Raw genomic sequence first — 22,082 nt, 5'->3', positions numbered from 1 at the left:
TGGCGATAATTTCAACTTAATTACAATTGAATTGCAGCAATTGAATGTGTCGCGTCTTTTTTATTGCTATTTTTTTTATTATATGTTAATCCTAGATTTGTCTTCTAGCTTCGCATTTACGTCTTTTGTGGTTGCTGTTGTTGTTTACGTTAAGCAAATTCGACGCATAATTCGCAGCAAAGCGAATGTTGAGTTCAATGTTTTGTTTTCAAAATGTATTTTGTCTACAAAATCCTTGAAGTGAGTCAATAGTCTTTCACACCCACTCGACAAGCTATGTAGCTTCAGGCTCATTTACAAATTGCTCAAATTCTTCCGCAAAAGGAAAACAAAACAAAAACCAAAACCAACAAGAATCTAATGAAATTTCGTTTTCTTTTCTTGAATGTTTTGTTGATCCCACAGACGCTTCAGATTATTCCGATTTGCGCGGGCTGGGCTATAGGCCTATTATTCTTTTGTGAAGTCAAGTCAAGTCAAGTCAAATCGAGTCAAGTCTCGAGTCTCGATTCTCAAGTCAACGCACTTTGCGGGGCCTCATGAATTTTACTACGATTGCCGCTTTGCCGCTTTACGCACATTTTTCTTGTTGCGTTGCCGCATTCGGATTGATATGAAGATTTGATTGAATGGCATGCAGATTTATTCATGCGACGAGTTGCAAATTTGACATTCGAAAAGGATTTTTCAAATTGAATTTCAAATTTAAATTAAACCGCGTTAGGCAGTCTAAAGCAGTTCAACTGCTTACCATAAACTGCTTTTGGGTATACTGTTAACCGCTTGTCAACATGATGCACTGCTTAAAACAAACTGCTTCGGTTGCATGCTGTGCCATGTGTTTCAATGATTTTGCATATTTAAATTATTATTGCCTTAAAAAACATATTAAATATTAATAAACATATTAAATTTTAATTAACATATTAAATTAAAACAATACGCTGCCAGTAATATTTTTTTGATGAAGCTTTACTCAATTTGAATATTCACCCACTCTCTGTTATTGCTACTATTGCCAACTGCGTGTTTCTGGCGTTGCCAACTGATGTTGGGCTAACAGTTCCAGTTGGATTCCAATACAATAACATTTTTTTGCGTTAACATGGCCACCTTAACAGTCGATTGTATCGATCTATCGGCTGGCACGATATCAGCTGTGTAAGCAATTCACCACACGCCCTCTTATGGTGCGTATTCCACCATTGAAAATTACTCTTTGGTTTGACGCGCTTGTGAACGGTTTTGTGCGGGGCCAGCGCAAAAATAAAAAGTATTATTCGCGGTGTGTAGTGTGTGTGTGAGTGTAGTGAATAAATAAATTAGTGAAAATTCGTTGAAAATGGGCAACTTGGACGACGACAGTGCCGGCTTTGAGCAGAGTTACGTCCACAGCAACGGGAACGGCTGCGTAAAATCAAGCACTCCAATTAGCAATGGACACATTCCGAATCATACGACATTCGTGGAGCAGCGGCAGAAAAGTGATGAGCAGCAGCAGCAAAATGGTGAGGAAACAGAGGAGCAACTGCTGCGACTAAAGGAACTCAAGTTTTCGGCACCGGCGTACACTGAAATTCGCACACGTTCTGGAGGCCTTAATTTCAAGGTGAGTCCCAAAAAAAAACACACACACACACATACACACACTAGAACACATATCCAAGGCGAGGCAGCACGAACACGAAGAAGAAGCAGCAGAAGATTTTGCTCTTGCTTTTTATGCTTTTGCTGCTGCTTCTTCTTCTTCGCCTCGTGCCGGTGCTTCATTGATTTTGTATGTGTGTGTGTACAAAGAGTTGCGCGTATGATTAAGCAGGCAAGCAGCGGGCATATATGTGAAGAGAGCGACGCGCCAAAAACGAAAAGAGAGTACAAATGTTTGTGTATGTGTAGTCAGCTGCTGTGTTTAATGCGTTTTTCAAGGGGAGTCGAGCGAGATGGGCTATGCAAGTGGCGCCCTCTTGCACTCGCCTAGTTTTCTAGGTCACTTTTTCTCAGCTGTTCGTTCTGCAGACTGTAGTCTGCAGTGTTTGCCCTCCCTACTCCACTTCACTTTACACTTTCGTTTCTCTCTTTCGGTCACTTCGCTCTTTTGTTTGTTTTGGTTGCCCCGGCAACTACAATTGGGACATGTGTCCTCTGGCCTCTGTTTGTTTATGCTGCTGTTACAGTGCCCTGTGCTACACTCACCTGCACTTAAGTGACCGTACACACCCTGTAACCCATCTCATATCTACATTTAAGCTATCGTCAGACCACCACTCACACACACACACAAACACACTCGCCCACTCATAGCACATTTCTTATCAGCTAATACTCAACACAATACACAAGAATTTTACGTAAAGCTTTTGGAGAATGCGGTTCGCGTGGTTTAACTCTGCTTCTTCTTCTTCCTTTTAGGGTGAATCATTTGCCCCTCACAAATGCTTTTTGATTACTCTACATATTATTTTTGGGTGCGTTCTTTTTTGTTTTACTTTTTCCAAAGAGATAATTTTCGGACTTTGCAAAGGCGTTGATTTTCTTATCGAACATTTCTGCAGCAGAGATAAACTTGATTTCAAATCATATTTTAATTGATTTTTCATTCGAAAAAGCAAAGACAATTTTAAGCTAATAAGCTTGCACAGTACATTTCTGCTTTATAATAGGGGAGAAGTATTACTGAGTGCATTTCAATTACGAAGTATAGATTTTTTATATATTAAAACAAAGTTTAGTTTAATGTAAACAGACGTTATTTTACATAAAAAACTTAATTACAAATTCTATTTTGATTTATGCAATTATCTTAAATGTGCAATTAAATTTATGTGCAATTATCGCCATTATACAGTACCAACTATGATTATAATAATATAATATAATAGTACTTTCAAAGATTTGTTTCAATAGAAATTTTTATTAGTCACTTGTAATAAACATTTCACTAGTATCAAGAAAATCCCAGTCATGTTGATAATATTTAATCGATTCATTGTGACATTATCAGTATTGTGAACACTGATACCAAAATTGCATAATTTAAACCGAGAAGATAACAGAGATTAACTTACAACCTTCTTAAAAGCAAGAAAAACAATCGTAGAATATATTAGAGATATAAATTAAAAATCTCATTTTAAAAGTTCCCTTTTTAAAGATTAGGGTTCCTATTTTCAAGTGAAAATTGTATTATATTATAATGTGTAATATAGTTTTATATTTAAATAACAACTTTTTCAAAGGGAAACCCCTTAAGTACTTTATATACCAAGTTTCAACACTTTAACTCCAAGTTTACTCGAGTTACATGATATCAGAGAATCAGTTTTCAGTAGTGTCGGGTTAATTTTTTTATTTGTGTTGCAGCTAGGGTTAAACTCAGTTAATTGAGTAACAAAAGTGGTTGGCTTTCCCTTCACAGCTCTGATAGAGTCATGTCTGTTTATTATCTGATAGCTCAAATACTGAATACGAACTATTTAGCCCCACGCTCAAATTATAAATCATTATCTATGCTCGTTGTACTCGGCTGCTTTACAAGCATTTGTTGTGTGTCGTGTACTCGATTGTACTCGATTTATTTATTTATCAGTTCTCTTGCTCAGCCATAAAACTGTGAACTGTGTGCGAGGCAGTGTATCTATATAATCGGTTATAGTTGGGTTCACTTTCCAGTACATTAGTATTTTTGCAGCAATTGCGTGCAAAATTCGAAGTCGTCGTTGCGTTTTCTGATATTATAAACAAGTTGGAAGTCGCGACGATAATAAACACGACATATTGCGAGCTCTCCATTGTTATATAATTTAGCTTTTTATATATAGAGCAACCCCGAGAGTCCCGCGAACAAAAGTAATAACAATAAACATCACAAAAAACTGGCCAGTTAATGAAAGAGAGAGTGAGAAATGTTCCTAAGTTGGATTATTCATTATAGCGTTCGATATCCGCCCCGATATTTGCCTATCTTTTGATTAATTAATAAGTTTACGCACCAATAAACAAGTGTGGCATGCTACACTATAGTTGGAGGCAGGTTCTACTTATATGGCTTCCATAAAATGCACAAAACGAGAGAGAAACACAGTTGAAAAAGAGCATTGACTCTCTTTTGCATGACTTCAATGTACGCTTTCAAGACTGATTTTTTGTTGTATTCTGGTAGTTAAATGTTAATTGGCTGATTGACCACACAACAACAGTTCTCGTTGAGGTTTTTATACCTGATATCTCTTGGATAGAAAGGTATTATAACTTTGACTGACAATTTGCTATATTTTGCACTCTGTGGTATATTTCGAAAATAGTACTTTTGCGGTATTATAACTTTAGTTGGTAATTTAGTATATTTTGCAATCTATGGTATACATTGAAAGTATATACTGACAATTTGGATAATTTGCAAGTACTAGTATATAGTGTAATTTCAGTATTTCTGAGACATTATAACTTTGGCTACAAATTCAGTATATTTTGAACTTAATGGTATTCTGAAAAATTACTATATAGCATAATATTTAGTATTTTTGCGGTATACAAATTCGGTATATTTTGAACTAAATATCACATTCTTTTGATTTAATTCACAATGGGTAGAGGGTATCTCACAGTCGTTCACACTCGACTGTAGCTTTCTTGTTTTTTACTGATACTGTGAAATAACAATATTAGATGCAGGTCAGGTGTTGATTACCCAAAGGTCTTTGACTATAGCACCTATAAAGATCACAATATTCTCATTCCTATTCGATGCGCTGTGATTCTTCACAAAAATATAATTGCCCTTTGACTGAGCGAAAGATGTTTATTCCCAGTTGTCAATTAGCTGGAAGTACTTTCAATTTGTTTGCCCATCGATTCGCTTAGCTAACACCTTAGCAATTATATTTTAAGAGGCTTCCATATAATAATCCCACCCATAATCAACTTCAAACAACTTTAAACGCCTTCATAAAAAATAAAAGCTTTAAGCAGTTGTTTCACCGGTTTTTTCGAGTTTTAAAAGTTTACTGTTGTATATAGAATTATTTCAATATTGCAATTGGATTCAGCTGAAATTTCATCGTCACCACCTTCGATATTATCAACATTATCTTCATCATAAACCCGTTAAAATGGATGGCAGATCAAACATCTTTAAACTCATCAATTTATTACTTTATTTATTTTTGGTGAAACTTTCAATGGGAAAACATATGTTTATATTTTATGACTTTTATTGGCTATACAAATCAAGTATCTTATGTTAGGTTCGACCTCCTCTTCAACTTAATTATTATGCCTAAAATTATATTAAGAATCAGTGAATTTTTCGTGTAACCATTATCTAAGAAAATTTGCTATTGCAAGGAGCAAATTTATAGGATAAAAGTCTCCTCTTCTAACATAATCGATACATCATCACATAAATCATCTGGATTTCCGAATAATAAAATTAAATTCATCCAAAATTTCTCTATGATCATCTTTAAATTCAATCAACATTCAAAATCTTCATATCAATACTTTTACACACATCATTGGAACTCATCTAATATCATCCTCAAGCTGCATCAACAGTCCTTTCACTTCTTCCGATCTTCAATCTTTATACATCTAATCCGACATCTAATTGGAACTCATCTGAAATCATCCTCAAGCTTCATCAAAAGTTTTTCTTGTTTCAAAATCCCATGTTCATCACTAAAAATTTGTCTAAAATCATGGAAGTCCCAAATTTTCTATCATCAAACATTATTAAATTTCAACGCATCTACAACTATTCGGAACTCATCTGAAATCCTCAATAAAGCTGCTTCTCTATCATCAATCTAATCTCCATTAAAAATCCTTCAAACAACACTACTTATCAACACTCTTCAAACCAACATCGGCAACTAATTGGAACTCATATCATTCACAAGATCGAACATGAGTTTGAGATATGTTTCAACATCAACTCTCCTGCAAAATCGTCAGTAAAATGAAACCATTTAAAATTCATTTCAAAATCAGGTTGAAAGTTATAAGTTCTCAATCATCAAACATAACATTTTAAATTTGCTATCAACATTTTCACAATCATCATCTACAACTATTCGGAACTCATTTGAAATCCTCAACAAAACTTCTGTATCATCCATCTAATCTACATCAAAAATCAACAGGAATCACGCTCAAGCAGGTGGCTAAAACAGCTGTTCCGAAGCTTCTCCCAGCTTATCTCAAAATAAACTCATTCATTCCCAGCCCAGATGTTAAACATGCGGCCTGGGCGAGATCGCAGCATAGATTAATCAGACTGTCGCCGGCTGATAAGGCGGCATTAATTTCAAGTGCGTTGCGATAAGCCAACTTCCATGAGTTCTGTTCGTTTGTGTGTTTGCTTTGCTGTGTCTGCTGCCCATCGAGAGTCTCCCCATCAATCATACATGAAAAGCTGTTCCTAATGTGTCTAACTTAACCCACAGAATGCAGAGGAGGGCAGCTACCATCCGGCGAATGGACACGTGGAGAAGAGCGGCAAGCGGAGTGACAAGTTCAAGCCCAGCCAAGCGGACGGCATTCTCTCTGCGGAGCAGGAACATTACCAGAAGACCTCCTTCGAGGATGTGCCACTTCACACCGCCTGCCTGACCTATCTCGGTTTCTATCTCCTCATGATCCTTGGCTACATCAACCAGCTGCTCTTCGTCCCCAAGGTGGCCACCGAAAAGGCACGCGATGGCTACGTGACCCTCTACGATGCCTTCGAGAGCTTCTACTCCCGCTACGTGTATCGGAGAGTGAGGGATTGCTGGAATCGTCCCATTTGCAGCGTCCCTGGCGACGAGTTGATACTCAAGGATCGCGTGACGGATGATTATGGCTGGAGTTTTCGATTCACGGGCACCGAGACGCGTTGCTTGAACTTGGGTTCCTACAACTATCTCGGCTTTGCCTCCGCCACGGGACGTTGTGCCGACGAATCGGAGCAAAGTGCACGGGAGAAAGGTTTGGCCTATTGCAGCTCGCGTTGTGAACTCGGCAACACGCAGCTGCACATCGATCTGGAACGCTTGACGGCGAGATATTGTGGCGTCGAGGATGCCATTGTCTTTGGCATGGGATTCGCCACGAATGCTTTGAATCTACCCGCTTTGCTTGGTCCCAAATGTCTTGTGGTGAGCGATGAGAAGAACCACGCTTCGATTATCCTCGGACTGCGTTTGTCGGGGGCCACCACAAAAGTGTTTAAGCACAATAGCTTGAAGGATCTGGAGCGTGTGCTGCGCAACGGTGTTTGCTATGGCAATCCCAAAGATGGGGGAAAACCCTATAAGAAGATCCTCATTTGCGTTGAGGGCATTTTCAGCATGGAAGGTTCGATTGTCCGACTCCCCGAGATCATTGCGCTGAAGAAGAAGTACAAGGCTTATTTGTACCTGGACGAAGCGCACAGCGTTGGCTCGATGGGTCCGAACGGACGTGGAGTTGTCGACTACTTTAAGGCGGATCCCAAGGATGTGGACATACTGATGGGCACGTTCACCAAGAGCTTTGGCAGTGCCGGTGGCTACATAGCTGGCACCAAGGTAAAGGAAATGTTTAATACAAATGTGAAGTTAAGGATTATATCAAGTGTTCCTCTACTCCGTATAGAAACTGATTGACTATCTGCGTGCCAATAGCCACGCCCACTGCTACGCTGGCTCCATCTCGCCGCCCATTGTGCAACAGATCTACACCTCGATGAGCATCATCATGGGTGAGGATGGCACCAACACCGGACGCAACAAGATCCAACAGCTGGCCAGGAACACGCGCTATTTCCGTCGACGTCTCGCCCAGATTGGCGTCATCACCTACGGCCATGAGGATTCGCCTGTGGTGCCCATGTTGGTCTATCTCTTCTCGAAGATTGGGTGAGCTAGCTGACTGAGAGATTTCCTTAAAAGTTTCCTTCTAATCTTGTGTGCAATCTCCTCAGTGCCGTCATTCGCACGTTGACCACGCGTCACATTGCCGTTGTGGGCGCTGGTTTCCCGGCCACGCCCATCATGGAGGGACGTATTCGCTTCTGTTTGTCGGCCGCACACACCAAGGAGCAACTAGACTATGCGCTGGACGTCATCGACGATGTGAGCGAGAACCTCGGCCTCAAGTATTCCCGCAAACCGCGCGATCCCAATCCCATTGAGTACTAAACTCTCTCGGTTCTTCATTTCATCATAAAACACACATTAAAAACAACACACACACAACAAAGAAACAGAACTAGAACTTTAATGAAACGTTAATGTTATAAAACTATGGATTCAATAGATACATATATAAACACTTTATTTATATATATAGAGAAACTGAAAAAGCTTTTTGTTGTACGCAATTGTTGACTAATAATCCCCAAGGGAATCTGCCTAAATAGATGAAATAGAATCGAAGCCGCACAACAACATGCAAAGCTACAACTAAATAATATAATATGGATAATATTATGGTTAATAATTTTGTGTATTTAGCATTTAACACATTTTGCGTAGTTGTTATTTTGTAATTTGTAATGTGTAATGTCTTCTTCGGAGTTTTAAGTTCACACTCAAAGAGAGAGAGAGAGAAGGAAAGTGCTGTTGTGCAAGCAGTGCAGCCAAGCAGTATAAAGCAGTACACAATTCATTCGCATTGCAACCTCGCTTCTTTAAGCTCGCCAGTCCAAAACAACTACAGCAACAACTAATAATAATAATTATAAAATGAAACAACTGTTAACGCCTATCTATGACTCTGTAGTAGAGTGTAGACACACGATACTTTACTGTGTATTAAACATAGATATACATATATATATATATATATTTTATTTTTCTATCCAGAATAAAACGTACATTTTTTGGGCTTTATAATAACATAAAACAATAGAAGAACTCGAATCTAGTTGCCTCTTTGAATACTGAGAAAAATGTTCTATCTACAAAATTTTCTATTCATCTTTTCACTGCGTTTTGGCTGTCGTCTCATTGCTTATACCGAGATTTGTGCCTATGGCTATGGCGTCTATTATATGTTTCGTGAATTTGGTTTTATTGAGCTCATGGAATCGATGATTATCATCTCCTTGGGCACCTCCTGCATTCTGGCCATATTGATGCTAGTCTCTACGCTGCAGGAACATGTGAGTTTCCGTCAAGTCCCCAATTTTGTGTCGTTACAACATTCTCTTTAGGAATCAACTGGCATTATTTTCACGTATCTCATGTGGGGCATATTCACGACCATTTTCCTGGCCATCTTTTACATTCTGAGCTATACGAATGGCAAAATGAAATCGGTACCGCTGTTTGTGGCACTCTTGGTGGGCACAACAAGTGAGTGACAATTGTTGTTGTGTGATTTCTGATTAGTTTCCTTCTCCTTGCAGTTATCAAGTGTTATGCTTTGTTGGTTGTATTGTCGTTTATGCACATGCTCGTTTCCTCTGACAGTGATGATTCCTCCTAAGATAAGATAAGATATATTTTGTAAAACATACATTTCTTTATTCCATATTTATACATAAAAATTGGAAAATAAAATTCCAATTCCATTTCAAATTTAACGTCAACTCGAATAGTTTGAACTGTAATAATTTTGTATCACAGTTGACAGGCAGTGCTCTTGTGCAAGCAGTACAACCAAGCAGTGTATAGAGTCAGAGGTGCACTGCTTTACTTGGGCGGCACATTTGAAAATATTCGAATTGCTTTTCAAAGCTTTTGTTGAATGCCAAATGCAGCTGCCTTCGATTTTTATTGAGATTCGCTTGCAGCATTGACTTAAACAATTTTCTAATTAACAGTAACTCAGTCTGGCACTTTTGGCCACATAAATACCAAATGCAATTGTCATGGATTTAAGGATTTACATTCCAATTGGTAGTTGTAGTCTGGCAATTACTTTCAATTTTATGGCTCATGCAGTATTGAAGCTGTTGTTGTTGTTGCTATGCTGAAATTCGACTAACATTGCAGAGATGGGGGGGAAGTGAAGTATGCGTTAAGACTTGCATTTAAAAATCGATTTTAAAGCATTTTCTTTGCACATTCCATAGTCAAAATGGAATATGACAATGCATACAACATGTGTACAATCAAGTGTATGAGTGTGTGTTGGGGTGTGTGTGTGTGTGTGTTCTATGGGCTGCTGGGCGTGGTGTGAGTAATTGACTACGTGCGTATAAACTTTCTGCTGGCATTTTACCCGAGTTTCACAACAAGTGCAACAGCAAAAGCAACAACAACAACAGCAACAGCATCAAATACAACCTCAACTGGCCTTGAGTGTGAGTAAGTGTGTGTATGCTAGTGTGTGTGTGTGTGTGAGCTATCATAAATATGCACTATGCTGGCCATTTGTCATGGCTTTTTGCCCAGCCAGAAAAGTAGTTGATGCTGCGATGCGATGCGCTGCGCTGCATCAAAAATGCTGCTCAAGGCTCAAAAACGTGATCAGGAACATCGTTTAATAGAGATTGATAAGGATAAGCAGCAACAGAAATAGCAAAGGCAACAGAAACAGCAACAGCAACAACAACAACAACAACAACTGGAATCAGATATAAGGTTAATGCATAAACGTATCACTCAAGCGGCAGACATTCTAATAACTTGACAGCTTTTAATGCGCTGTAATTGTGCAGGTAAAGGGTATGATGTGCTGTAGGAAGAGTAGATAACAAACTAAGAGTATGAAAGAGTGATTATAAAAGTATGCAATTTATAACACAATCCATCTGGTATACTCTGGTATATCATGTGGCATATTTTTAGTCTAGTACTAATTAAATATACCATATATAGAATTTGGTACCATATGATGTACCAATTATTATACCGCAAAAATACTAAAAAAAAATATACCAAATATAGAATTTGGTATATATATAGAATTTGGTATATTTTTTTGAAGTATTTTTGCGGTATAACAGTATGAAATTTATGACACAATCCATCTGTTATATTCTGGTATATCATGTGACATATTTTTAGTCTAGTATTAAATAAATATACCAAATATAGAATTTGGTATATTTAATTAGTACTGACTAATATAGAATTTGGTATATTGAATTAGTTCTAGACTAATATAGAATTTGGTATATTTAATAAATACTAGACTAAAAATATACCACGTGACGAACCAGTTATTACGAATTATACCGTAAAAATACTAAAAAATATACCAGATTCTATATTTGGTTTTATTACCACAAAAATACTAAAAATATACCAAATTCTATATTTGGTATATTTATTTAATACTAAACTAAAAATATGCCACATGATATACCAGAATATAACAGGTGGATTGTGTCATAAATTTCATACTGTTATACCGCAAAAATACTTCAAAAAAATATACCAAATTCTATATACATATATACCAAATTCTATATTTGGCATATTTTTTTAAATATTTTTTAGTATTTTTGCGGTATATTTCGTAATAACTTGAGACATCTTTACCAATTATTTTATTTTTACAACTTTAAAACTAATTGACACCAATTTGGTTTATTTTCATATTTTTTTTTTAATTTTCAAAGTGTCACTTTTCTAAAATCTTTAAACTTAAAAGAAGTTAATCCTACTTATTGTGCTTACGCTTCAATTTTATATAAATTTAACATTCACTTCCAAAGAAAATTGTATTTTATTTATATTGCATTTTGTCTGTAATACCTTTTAAATAGAGTGCCTAACTAGGTAACGTTATTATAAATTACTTTTGAACTTTACCAAAATATTATAGTCTTAAAAATTAGATTTGTAATTGACTAGTTCTCAAGGAGGTAAAAAAGGAAATGCATCAAAATTCAACTCCTAAAATAGTTCGAGTTAACTCCAGTCTTCAAACACTTTACAGGGTAACTCCTCGTCTCGCATTACCAGAGCATTTATTTTGCGAATTTATTTATAAGCAAATATGTATTTTGAATGAGCATTCAAAGATGCAGAAGGAGAAGAAGAAGCATAAGAATGACAATGACAATGGCAAACAACAAATAATAAACAAGTATTTAGAGTATTTGCAGGCTGAGAAATATCAATAAATATTTATAGTTGGTATTAAAAGTATCTGCACACACTTTTTGTGCATGAAAGCTGCGAGAAATTTGTGAGAAAAATGTGCAAGTCGAATGCTGAGGAAAATACTTGTAAATATTGATAGAGTGAAAGAGAGGGAGAGAGTGTGGGAGAAGGAGGCAAGATAGTGGCTGCAACTGTGGCACAATTGCAGGTTGCGCGTTCGCTTTGAAGTTGACTTTGATTTTCGATAGCTGTGGCAGCTTTTGACTCCGCACTTGAAGATGTTGCAACAGAAGCTGAGCAAATACAATTTTAATGTTTCCGCTTACTTGAGAGAGAGAGAGAGAGAGAAAGAGAGAGGGAGAAATATGTATGCATGAGTTTGCCGCATGTTTTTCTTGCAACTTTTCGCCGTCTTCTGCCACAAAAACAACCCGCGACCACGTTGCTTCCTTCTTGTGTGCAACACAAACACACACATACGAATATCGGTTACACGGATTTTGCTTATGACGAGGAAAGAAGCAAAAAAAGGAAAGAGATGGAGAAGAAAATGCGAAACAGAGGAAGTTGCATTTTGTATAATCTGATAAAATGTTGCAACATTGCTGCAGCTTCTCTGCTTCTTTTTTTTTTCTTCTACTCTTGTTGCAGACCTTAACAATATTACATAACAGATAGGTAGAGGGAGGAAAGAAGAGGGAGGAAGGGAATGTGAAAATCCGATTTGTAAATATTTGAAGCATGCTAAAGCGCGTCAGCTTGTGGATTATGTGCATACTTTTGGCAGCCACTGTGTGGCCAAACAGTAAAGCAGCAGTAAAGAAAGCAACTTTAGCTAGTTACGTTGAAGGCAACTAATTAAAGACATCAGAGTTGAGGGCTCAAATAATTGCATGCATATTTTAGTATTATTTGAGGCATGCCACGCCCACTTACAAACGTACAAATGCGAGTTAAACGCCCACAAACACACACACACACATACACGAAAACAATAACCATAAATGTTAACAAGACGCCCACAAAACTTAATGATGCCAAACAAAAGGCTCGAGACATAGGATATTATTTGGTGTGTGTGTGTGTGTGAGTGTGTGTGTGAGTGTGTGTGTGGGTGTGACAGGTGTTAAGGTGTCGTCTATCGTCCATCTCCCTCTCTCTCTGTCTGTCTCTGTCTCTGTCTCGCTTTGTTTGTTGTCTGTCTCTGGCATTAATTAGAAAACTGTGGTTTGCCTTTTCTCAATGAAACATTTGGCAGCAAATTTAATTTGCGGTTATTTTGTCAGAGGCAATCTATGTAAGGACAACGCTCTCTCTCATTCTCTCTCTTCTCTATCTCCCTCTTTCTTTACTTGGCCATTTGAATTTGCTGCTGCTGAAAATCAAATCTCGACAAGCCTTGATTAAATTCGCCTTACGAGCAAGCGAGCGACTTTGATGGATTAACGTGTGTGCTGAATTGAAAATGTGTGTGTGTGTGTGTGTGTGTGCAACACACACTGAGGTGCAAAAGTGTGTGTACGCACGCAACGCAACACAACAAAAGTCAAACACTTGGGCAACCTTTGGACACATTTTGTGCTTTGACGAACAGCGAAGAAAACGCGTGCCTCGACGAATGACTGATTGTCCTGTTAGCCAAGTAGACCGTTAGCCTCACAATCATCCATAAATGCAACACGCTTGACTTGGGAGGGAAGTGTGGATAGGGGGAGGGGAGAGGGGATGTCTCCCAGGCGACACGTTCGAGCAGGCACATGAAAAATCGTTTGCGTTGCCCTCCTCGGAATCTTATTATAAAACATGTGCTTAAGTAATAGCATCCAAGTAAAGTGTTTGACTTGATGTCGCCTTTACTCTTTTCCCCTCTTCCTCCCCTCTCTCCACCGCTCTCTCGTCTTCTACCTCGTGTCATGTAACAGATTGCCAATGTGCCACGAAAGGGTGAAGATTAATTTGATGTGCCACACTCACTGCACACACACTCTCCACACTCCTCTCCTCTCTACACTCTTCTCTCTCCACTCTCTCTCCACTTTCCTCCTCTCAAAGCTGCTGCCGGAAATCGGAAAATAACTCAGGAAATAGTTGGCTAGAATTCATCGAATTGATTTTTGATATCCCATCGAGAGTTGACAAAACCAAAAAGCTTATTGATTGAATCATCGTCTGCGCCACAAACTAGACAAAGTGAAAACACCTTAGCAAAGTCTTTGAATTGCAGCGAAAATGTGACAAGATTTCAAAAAGATTTTCATCACTTTAAAATTATGCTTTGCCGTTTTATAATCATTCCAAAAAATATTATACTATGTATAACAAATAATAGATATAACATTAAAATTGTATAAAACAATATTTGTGTAATTTAATCAAGATATTTCCACTTCATTTTTATTTTTATTTTCACATTTCTATTTTGTTGGTAATTAATTTGTGTGTGGTTTTAGTAATATAAATAATAGTTAAAACAATCTTTTTTTTTTGGTAATTTTTTTGCAGCTAAGTCAAGATATTTGTGATTATTTTTGTGTAGTGGATTATAGCTTAAGCATTTTAGTTTTTTTTTTAATATTTCTCAAATTCAGTCAAGATATTTGTGATTAATTTTTGTGCAGTATTCGAATAACAAATTACATTTTGTTTGATATTAACGAATAATAGTATTTAACACTTTACTTTAACAACAATATTTCTTCTCTCTTTTATTTCTTTACAGCAGTTTCTCAAAATTAAAACAAAAAATTATCATTAACGTGTGAATTGAATTGTGAATGAAGCCAATTTTAGATCCTCACCATTTTGAGGTAAGTGTCTTTCGTTATGGCAAAAACGTATTTAATTTTTCGACGCCTCTGCGAAATAGATTCGATATTGCATCTACATTAAAATTTTCAGGAAGTAATGATCGAGGATTAAAAATGTAGATAAGGCAGACCAAGAAAATTGTGTACTTCATCTTGCTAGTTTCACGATTTACTAAAGTTTTGCAGTGAAAAATAAGTATTTATAGCATTGCAGCTGCTGCGTATAAAATTTATAATCACATTAATTATATAAGCATAACTTTTAGAAATTCTTAACATTTGTAAATAAGAGTATATGAAATTAAAGAGATGTACAACTTTTTGAGATACTAGGAAATAGTTTCAGTCAGTTTACTTAGGTGAATTTCCAAGTGGCACGAAAGGCTGAAGGTTAATTTGATGTGCCACATTCACTGCACACACACTCTCAACTCTCCTCTCTCCACTCTTGTCTCTCCACTCTACACTCTTCTTTCTCCACTCTCCATTCTTCTTTCCACTTTGCACTCAAAGCTGCTGCTGGAAATCGGAAAATAACTACAGGAAATAGTTGGCTAGAATTCATCGAATTGATTTTTGAGATCCCATCGAGAGTTGACAAAACCAAAAAGCTTATTGATTGAATCATCGATGTCTGCGCCACAAACTAGACAACGTGGAAAAACCTTAGCAAAGTCTTTGAATTGCAGCGAAAATTTGACAAGATTTCAAAAAGATTTTCATCACTAAAATTGTGCAATTTAATGAACATATTAGTAGTAATAATATGACGAATAATAGTTAAAACATTTAAATTAAATTTGTGTGAAATATTAGTAAATCAAACAAAACTTTATTATTTTGTGTTCATATTGATACAGTTAGGTCAAGATATTTGTCTTTCATTGTATATAGACTGTCAAATAATAATTTAAACTTTTACTTTGAATTTACATTTTAGAATTGAATTGTGAAAGAGATTATTTATTTTTTAATAGTGTTTGGTCGATGCAATTGGGTGGATCAGGTATTTCATCAATTTCAGGATATACACAGAAGATAAGCCAGACCAATAAAATTGTGTACTTCATCTTGATATTTTCACGATTCACTAAAGTTTTTGCAGTGCAAAATAAGTATTTATAGCATTGCAGCTGCTGCGTAGCGAATTTATAATCAGATATACATATTATATAAGCATAACGTAACTTAATTATTTACACTTTACGAGTATACGAAAGTGAAGAGACGTGAAACTTTTTAAGTGACTAAAAACAGTTGAAGTCTGTTTACTTAGGTGAATTTAATAATCACTTAGGTGAATAATAGGAAACATTCTATATCTGCTAATCTATAAAGAGTTGACACTATTTTAACTCATAATAGAATATCTTTAGTTGTATTTTTATTTTTGCTTATAGCTACAAAGTATTGTTGATCTAACAGTTGAAATTCCTTTAAAAGAACTTTAATAATAGAACGTCTTACACTGAAAAGAACATATTGTTAAATTAAGATATAACGTCGTATAAATTAAGATAACTTCTTACATTGAAAAGAACATATTCTTAAATTTAGATATTGGTCTAAGTACGAAGAATTTTATTTTAAAAAATGCGCCATTTTTGAGATGAAAAATCTTGAGTTTAGAAACTGATCTTTATTTCAGTGTAATGTCAGTCATTCCTTAGTTTGCTCCTGCCTTCAGAGTGTTTTCTAATCTATCAGTTGAAACTCCTTTTGTAGAACTTTTCATAAAAGACCATTTCAATATCAGTCTTTAAACATCTTTTTGCTCAGAAACTCTTCAAATTCAAGTTCCTCTTTTGTCAACCTCTTCCTATAAAACGTAGTTCAATAATTTAATTTAATGTTGCATCGAATCTCAATTAACCATTGATTGCTTTAATTGAAGCCAAAAAACCACATTAGAAGAATAAAGTTAGATTTTAATTTAAAGAACACAATGTGAAGGATGAGTGTACTTCGTTTTAGTCATTCTTCATTTTCCTTATGTAGAGTTTCTTCTAATCTATTAAATTCTTTAAATTCTCTTCTCTAACATCAACTACTTTTTTAAGCGCATTTCGATAATTTCCTTAGCAGATTTAATGTTGCATCGAATCTCAATTAACCATTGATTGCTTTAATTGAAGCCAAAAAACTACATAAGAGAAAAAATCTAAGTTTTAAAAGTTAAATCTTAAATGGGTTTAATAATAATAATAATTAAGATCATAATTTGAAAGATGAGTGTACTTCGTTTTAGTCATTCTTCATTTTCCTTATATAAACTTTCTTCCAATCTATCAATTTCTTTAAATTCGCTTCTCTTATATCAACTTCTTTTTAAAGCGCATTTCGATAATTTCCTTAGCGATTTTCTGTTAACTATTGATGGCTTTAATAATAATAATAAGAATATAAATCGAAGTTTTAAAAGTTAAATCTTAAATGGGTTTAATTTTAATAAGACAATTTCGAAGATGAGTGTACTTAATTTTGGTCATTCTTCATTTTCCTTATGTAGACTTTCTTTTAACCTATGAAATTCTTGAAATTCACTTCTCTTATATCAACTTCTTTTTAAAGCACAACTCAATAATTTCCTTAGCAGCTTTAATGTTGCATCAAATCTCTATTAACGATTGATGGCTTTAATTGGAGTCGAAAAACCACACACAGTTGGGAGAATGCACAAAAAGTCAATTTGGATTTGTCTCGCTGTGGCGAAATGTGCGAAATTAACTTAGGAATAAACGAAGCTAATTGGATTTCTAAATGCATCGCAACTGCTGAATGCGGCTTGTGGCTTTAATTGAATTAAATAAGTTTATGCGCTGCATTTAATAAAATGTTAATATATAGTATATATCCACAGTATGCATAGTATTTCTATGAATATAGTATTTAATTTAATAAGCTGCTGCATAGAGTTTTGTCGTGTGTGTCACGTGGCGTATGCGTAATTCGATTATTAATTAAATGAGCCACCGTTGTTAGAGTCCTCGGCACTTAAATGGGCCAATTGCTAATCGAATTAGCTGGTCGAGCAAAGAGGAAGCTGTGACGCACATGCCACCAAAAGAGGGGGGCAGGGGGGAAGGGACACAAAACAATGGGGCATGCCTAATGACAAGGACAATGTGAAGGAGCTTTGAACGAGGACGACGACGACGACGACCCAAACGAACGGAAGTAAACAAATCAAATAAGATTTATTATGTGACACGCATAAAATAAGGACAAACGTCCAGCAGCAGAGAGGGAGGGAGGGAGGAGGAGGGGAAATGGAATTGCTGCTGGACGATACGAGAGAACAATGAGCCATGACCCAAGCCTATTAAATCAATTGAGTGTAAGATGGCACGCAGGAGACTTAAGGAGTCGCATTTTACTCTCTGCTGCGGTGCAACATGGAAAATGTTACCTAATTAACTTGCCTCATTAGGCCGCAACTCTCTTCCCAGCTCTCTTCTCTCTCTTTTCCCCTTTGGCGCTCTTTGTTATCAATCAAAGGTTCTGCTGGCTGCTGACTGGGGACAACGAGAGTGAGAGAGATTATTGGGCCAATTATGTGCAAGTGCTTAGCGCATTGGCTGCTAATTAGCCGCAGGTTAACGTGGCTAACGTGGCATGCAACAGCGACTACAGCGACTGCGACATCGACATCGACAGCGGCAAGTGCATTTTGTGGCCAGCGTCAATTGAGTTTGGCAATTGAATGCCCAGCGGGAGAGAAGCTTTAACTGCCTCCGCCTCCGCTTGACCTCTTTTTGGGACAGTGGTGAAAATGCATTTCCATGGCTGCCGCCTGCTGCCAGTGGCAAGTACATGCATTGCAGATGCGCCGCCTGGCTGCCACATGATGTGGCTGCCACCTGCCAGCTGCCTCTCAATGCCTGCACACACACACTCATAAAACTGGTCAACAACACAGGAGGCGTTGCTGATTATGTTGATGGCTGTTAATGCCACTCTGAGAGATAGAGAGAGGAAGAGGGGGAGGGAGGAGGAACGTGCCCCAAGGGCAGCGACACTTGCAGCTGTTGGTGGAGACGCCTCAAAATGTGTCAGAGAGCAAAAATGCGAACATGAAACTCTTGAAATCATAAAATAAGCATGGAAATTTTTCTTTTGCGACAAGATGTGGCAACTACAGTAGAGAGTGGAGAGTGAGGGGTGCGGGGAGGTCACCTTGAGGCAGCAAGAAGAAGAAGATGTGCATCTGGCAGCGACAACTGCCGGAAGTAATAGCAACATAATCGATTTGATGCTTGCTTGCCACTGCTGCAGTTTACAGCCGGATGACATCTTGAGGCATCTCCAAAGGCGAAGGCACATCGACTCTAAGTCTGTGGACTGTGCTGTGGACTCGACTGTGGATGGATGGCGGATGCGATTGCAGCCTTCGCAGGAAGTCATTTTCAACAGTCTGCAGAAGAAATATGCTCAAGTTGAGAGCAGATATTGCAAAGCGTATTCAAGCTGAAATCTAAGCACAAACGGAATTTCAACGTTTGCCACAGACCCAAAGAGATACAAATAGAGAGAGGGAGAGCTAAAGGAATGTTGCAGCAATTGCAAAAATTGAGTAGAAAATGTGTCGGTTCACTAAAAAATAAAGATAAAGATGCTACACTTATTGCCATACTTTGTCAAAAGTTAGATGTTAACACAGTAGTATATACTTGATGATATACTTAGATTCTAGTCTATATAGATACAATTATATCTGAATTGTTCATTTAATAATTTCAGTTTGAAATGAATATGGTTCTCTTACATAATTTAGGTATTTTAATAAAATTTTAAGCTGACCAAAAAGTAAATATGCAGTTATGAAAGGTAAATGAATTCAACCTTTCCGCTGTACTAGGAAAAATTGTCTCTCTACTACTACTCCTTCTACTTCTACTTCTACTTCTACTTCTACTTCTACTTCTACTTCTACTTCTACTTCTACTTCTACTTCTACTTCTACTTCTACTTCTACTTCTACTTCTACTTCTACTTCTACTTCTACTTCTACTTCTACTTCTACTTCTACTTCTACTTCTACTTCTACTTCTACTTCTACTTCTACTTCTACTTCTACTTCTACTTACTTCTACTTCTACTTCTACTTCTACTTCTACTTCTACTTCTACTTCTACTTCTACTTCTACTTCTACTTCTACTTCTACTTCTACTTCTACTTCTACTTCTACTTCTACTTCTACTTCTACTTCTACTACTTCTACTTCTACTTCTACTTCTACTTCTACTTCTACTTCTACTTCTACTTCTACTTCTACTTCTACTTCTACTTCTACTTCTACTTCTACTTCTTCTACTTCCACTTCTACTTCTACTTCTACTTCTACTACTTTGTGTCTAGTAAAAGTTGTATTAACTTATGACCAATTTTGCTATATTCAAAATGTTTTAAACATGACCAAAAACTTAATAAGTAAAAGAGATAGAGAAATAATTTCATAATGTATATACAATATTTTTGCAGAGAAAGATAATACGACTTTTCACATTATCGAGAAAATCGAGAGTTATATATTTTTATATATTTTGTTGTATCTTAAACAATAGGAATATTTATTGTCAACTCCACTCTGATTTATTAATAGTAATATCTTTGATATTTATTTTGCATTCGTGTGACTTTTATCATAACTTTTAAACTTTCTGTAGGTAGTATTTGCCATTGTCATTTAGTCTAATCTTTTCTCACCTTGATAGTTCGTCATTGCCTGACTCTCGTCAATGATATAATATAATTTGCGATTCGCTAGCTGATTTTACCTCGCACTCGCTCGCTCGCTGAGTCGCAAAGCCACAATTTGTCATAGATAATGCTGGCAAATATGTAATTTACAACCTAGACAAAATCAGACTCGTAAACTTGTGTCTAGACGCTTTTGGGGGGCCGCAGCTGTTGTCGAAAGTTTGCTTAACCTCTGACCCTCTGACTCTAACTACGACTTTGCTTTCTGCTTTTCTCTGTTGCTGTTGCTTTTGCCACGATGACAGCAACTGACACAAATCCAGCCAAGTTAAAAGTTAAACAAAACTGCCTTCTGACTTCCAGTCTGTACTGCAATGTCGCTGAGATGACTGTCAGGCGGCGGAAAAATAAGAAAATACATATTGAATAGGTAGCGAAAGAGTGTGCTCGACTAGCAAATACCCTGCCTAGAAAATAAATGAAGATACCGAAGTAGTAGCAGCTGCTTTTCATAGCTGATTTTTGCATTTTCCGCTTTCATTCTTCGAGTCATGACAAATTGCAAGCAACCATTTGTCAGCTCTGCCAACGCTGTTTTAGTGTCACTCCTTGGCATAATACCCTCGTTGTCGTCATCAGTTTTGTCGCATTTTCGTTGAGCAGCACAATCATATTTTACATACCGAGAGAGAGAGAAGAGAAGAGGAGCAAAATCTTTTCGCCCAAGTCGAACATCTGCAACGCCTTTTGGTCTTCGCTTCGGTCGCCTGCCAGGTGAATCCTTTGCGAGTCGCAAGCAACATTAACACAATTTCGCTCACCTGCTGCTACACTTATTCTCGCTCTCTCTTTTGCTCCCTCTCTCTGTCTTTTTCTTTCTTGCTGCTTTGGCCCCTTTGGCACTTTTACATTTTAACATAATCATAAATTTTTATGCGGCCCGTCGTCTGCAAGCAATGCTTGTAACTTCGCCTCCCTCCCGCTCTCTCTCTCTCTCTCTCTCTTTCTATCTGCTTGTCTAGTTTCGATAGTTTGCTGTGTGTAGCACTTGTTGCACGCGGCGCGCACTCAACAAATTGCTTCTCAACCGTTTCCAACTCCCAACTTCAACTCCCTTCGTGGCCTGATTTTGGGTGCTGCCCTTTATCGTAGCGTAATCGTATTTTGCTGTGCTGCTCAAGTGTTTCCCTTGAGCTGTTTCCGTTTCTAATACATTTTGCGTGTGCTTGTGGCACGTTCCGTGCGGGGCGCAACCAGGCACCAAGTGGCGTATACGTAATGTCTTCATTGTGTATACAACGCTGCAATTTATTGCAAATTTATGCCGCAACCAATCAAAACAAAACCAGAAGCTGCACCACGAATCAGTTGCCACTGCCTCTGCCACTTGCCACTTGCCACTTGCAACTCATGCCTCACGCTTCGCATTGTGTGTCAATGCAAATCCAATTGACATTGCCACGACATCGCTGTTGGCTGTTGGCTGCTGCAGCGTTCTGTCACTTCGATGGGCATTCAATCTTAGTCAAGCATTGTGCTTGTGCCACACACTTG

At 37.2% G+C, this 22,082-nt stretch overlaps 2 protein-coding genes across 3 annotated transcripts; both read left to right on the top strand.

The window, feature by feature from the left end:
* The first annotated feature begins 1,205 nt into the window (after window positions 1-1,205).
* LOC132792933 (serine palmitoyltransferase 2) lies at window positions 1,206-8,293 on the top strand. Its single transcript, XM_060802476.1, has 4 exons — window positions 1,206-1,609; window positions 6,444-7,547; window positions 7,615-7,877; window positions 7,943-8,293. The coding sequence occupies exons 1-4, from the start codon at window positions 1,343-1,345 to the stop codon at window positions 8,157-8,159; spliced, it is 1,851 nt and encodes a 616-aa protein (XP_060658459.1). The 5' UTR covers window positions 1,206-1,342; the 3' UTR covers window positions 8,160-8,293.
* Window positions 8,294-8,911: 618 nt separating this feature from the next.
* Window positions 8,912-9,505, top strand: LOC132792944 (uncharacterized). Of its 2 annotated transcripts, none has more exons than XM_060802493.1 (3): window positions 8,912-9,124; window positions 9,176-9,304; window positions 9,371-9,505. In XM_060802493.1, exons 1-3 carry the CDS (start codon window positions 8,912-8,914, stop codon window positions 9,458-9,460), a joined length of 432 nt encoding a protein of 143 aa, XP_060658476.1. In that variant the 3' UTR covers window positions 9,461-9,505. The 2 variants fall into 2 exon arrangements, with proteins under 2 accessions (XP_060658476.1, XP_060658470.1); XM_060802487.1 differs by having other exon boundaries at window positions 9,176-9,317; window positions 9,371-9,494.
* The last annotated feature ends 12,577 nt before the right edge of the window (window positions 9,506-22,082 follow it).

This window comes from Drosophila nasuta, chromosome 2L (assembly GCF_023558535.2).
Source record: "Drosophila nasuta strain 15112-1781.00 chromosome 2L, ASM2355853v1, whole genome shotgun sequence".
Classification (NCBI taxonomy): domain Eukaryota; kingdom Metazoa; phylum Arthropoda; class Insecta; order Diptera; family Drosophilidae; genus Drosophila; species Drosophila nasuta.
Note: the sequence above shows the minus strand (reverse complement) of the source record. Positions and strands in the feature narration are given on the sequence as shown.

Excerpts from the sequence above, each read along its gene's own strand:
- LOC132792933 (XM_060802476.1), top strand. The coding sequence starts at position 1,343 with ATGGGCAACTTGGACGACGACAGTGCCGGCTTTGAGCAGAGTTACGTC. Across the intron at positions 1,610-6,443 it reads CTGGAGGCCTTAATTTCAAG|AATGCAGAGGAGGGCAGCTA; the intron begins GTGAGTCCCAAA and ends CTTAACCCACAG. Across the intron at positions 7,548-7,614 it reads GCTACATAGCTGGCACCAAG|AAACTGATTGACTATCTGCG; the intron begins GTAAAGGAAATG and ends TACTCCGTATAG.
- LOC132792944 (XM_060802487.1), top strand. The coding sequence starts at position 8,912 with ATGTTCTATCTACAAAATTTTCTATTCATCTTTTCACTGCGTTTTGGC. Across the intron at positions 9,125-9,175 it reads TCTCTACGCTGCAGGAACAT|GAATCAACTGGCATTATTTT; the intron begins GTGAGTTTCCGT and ends CATTCTCTTTAG. Across the intron at positions 9,318-9,370 it reads ACTCTTGGTGGGCACAACAA|TTATCAAGTGTTATGCTTTG; the intron begins GTGAGTGACAAT and ends TTCTCCTTGCAG.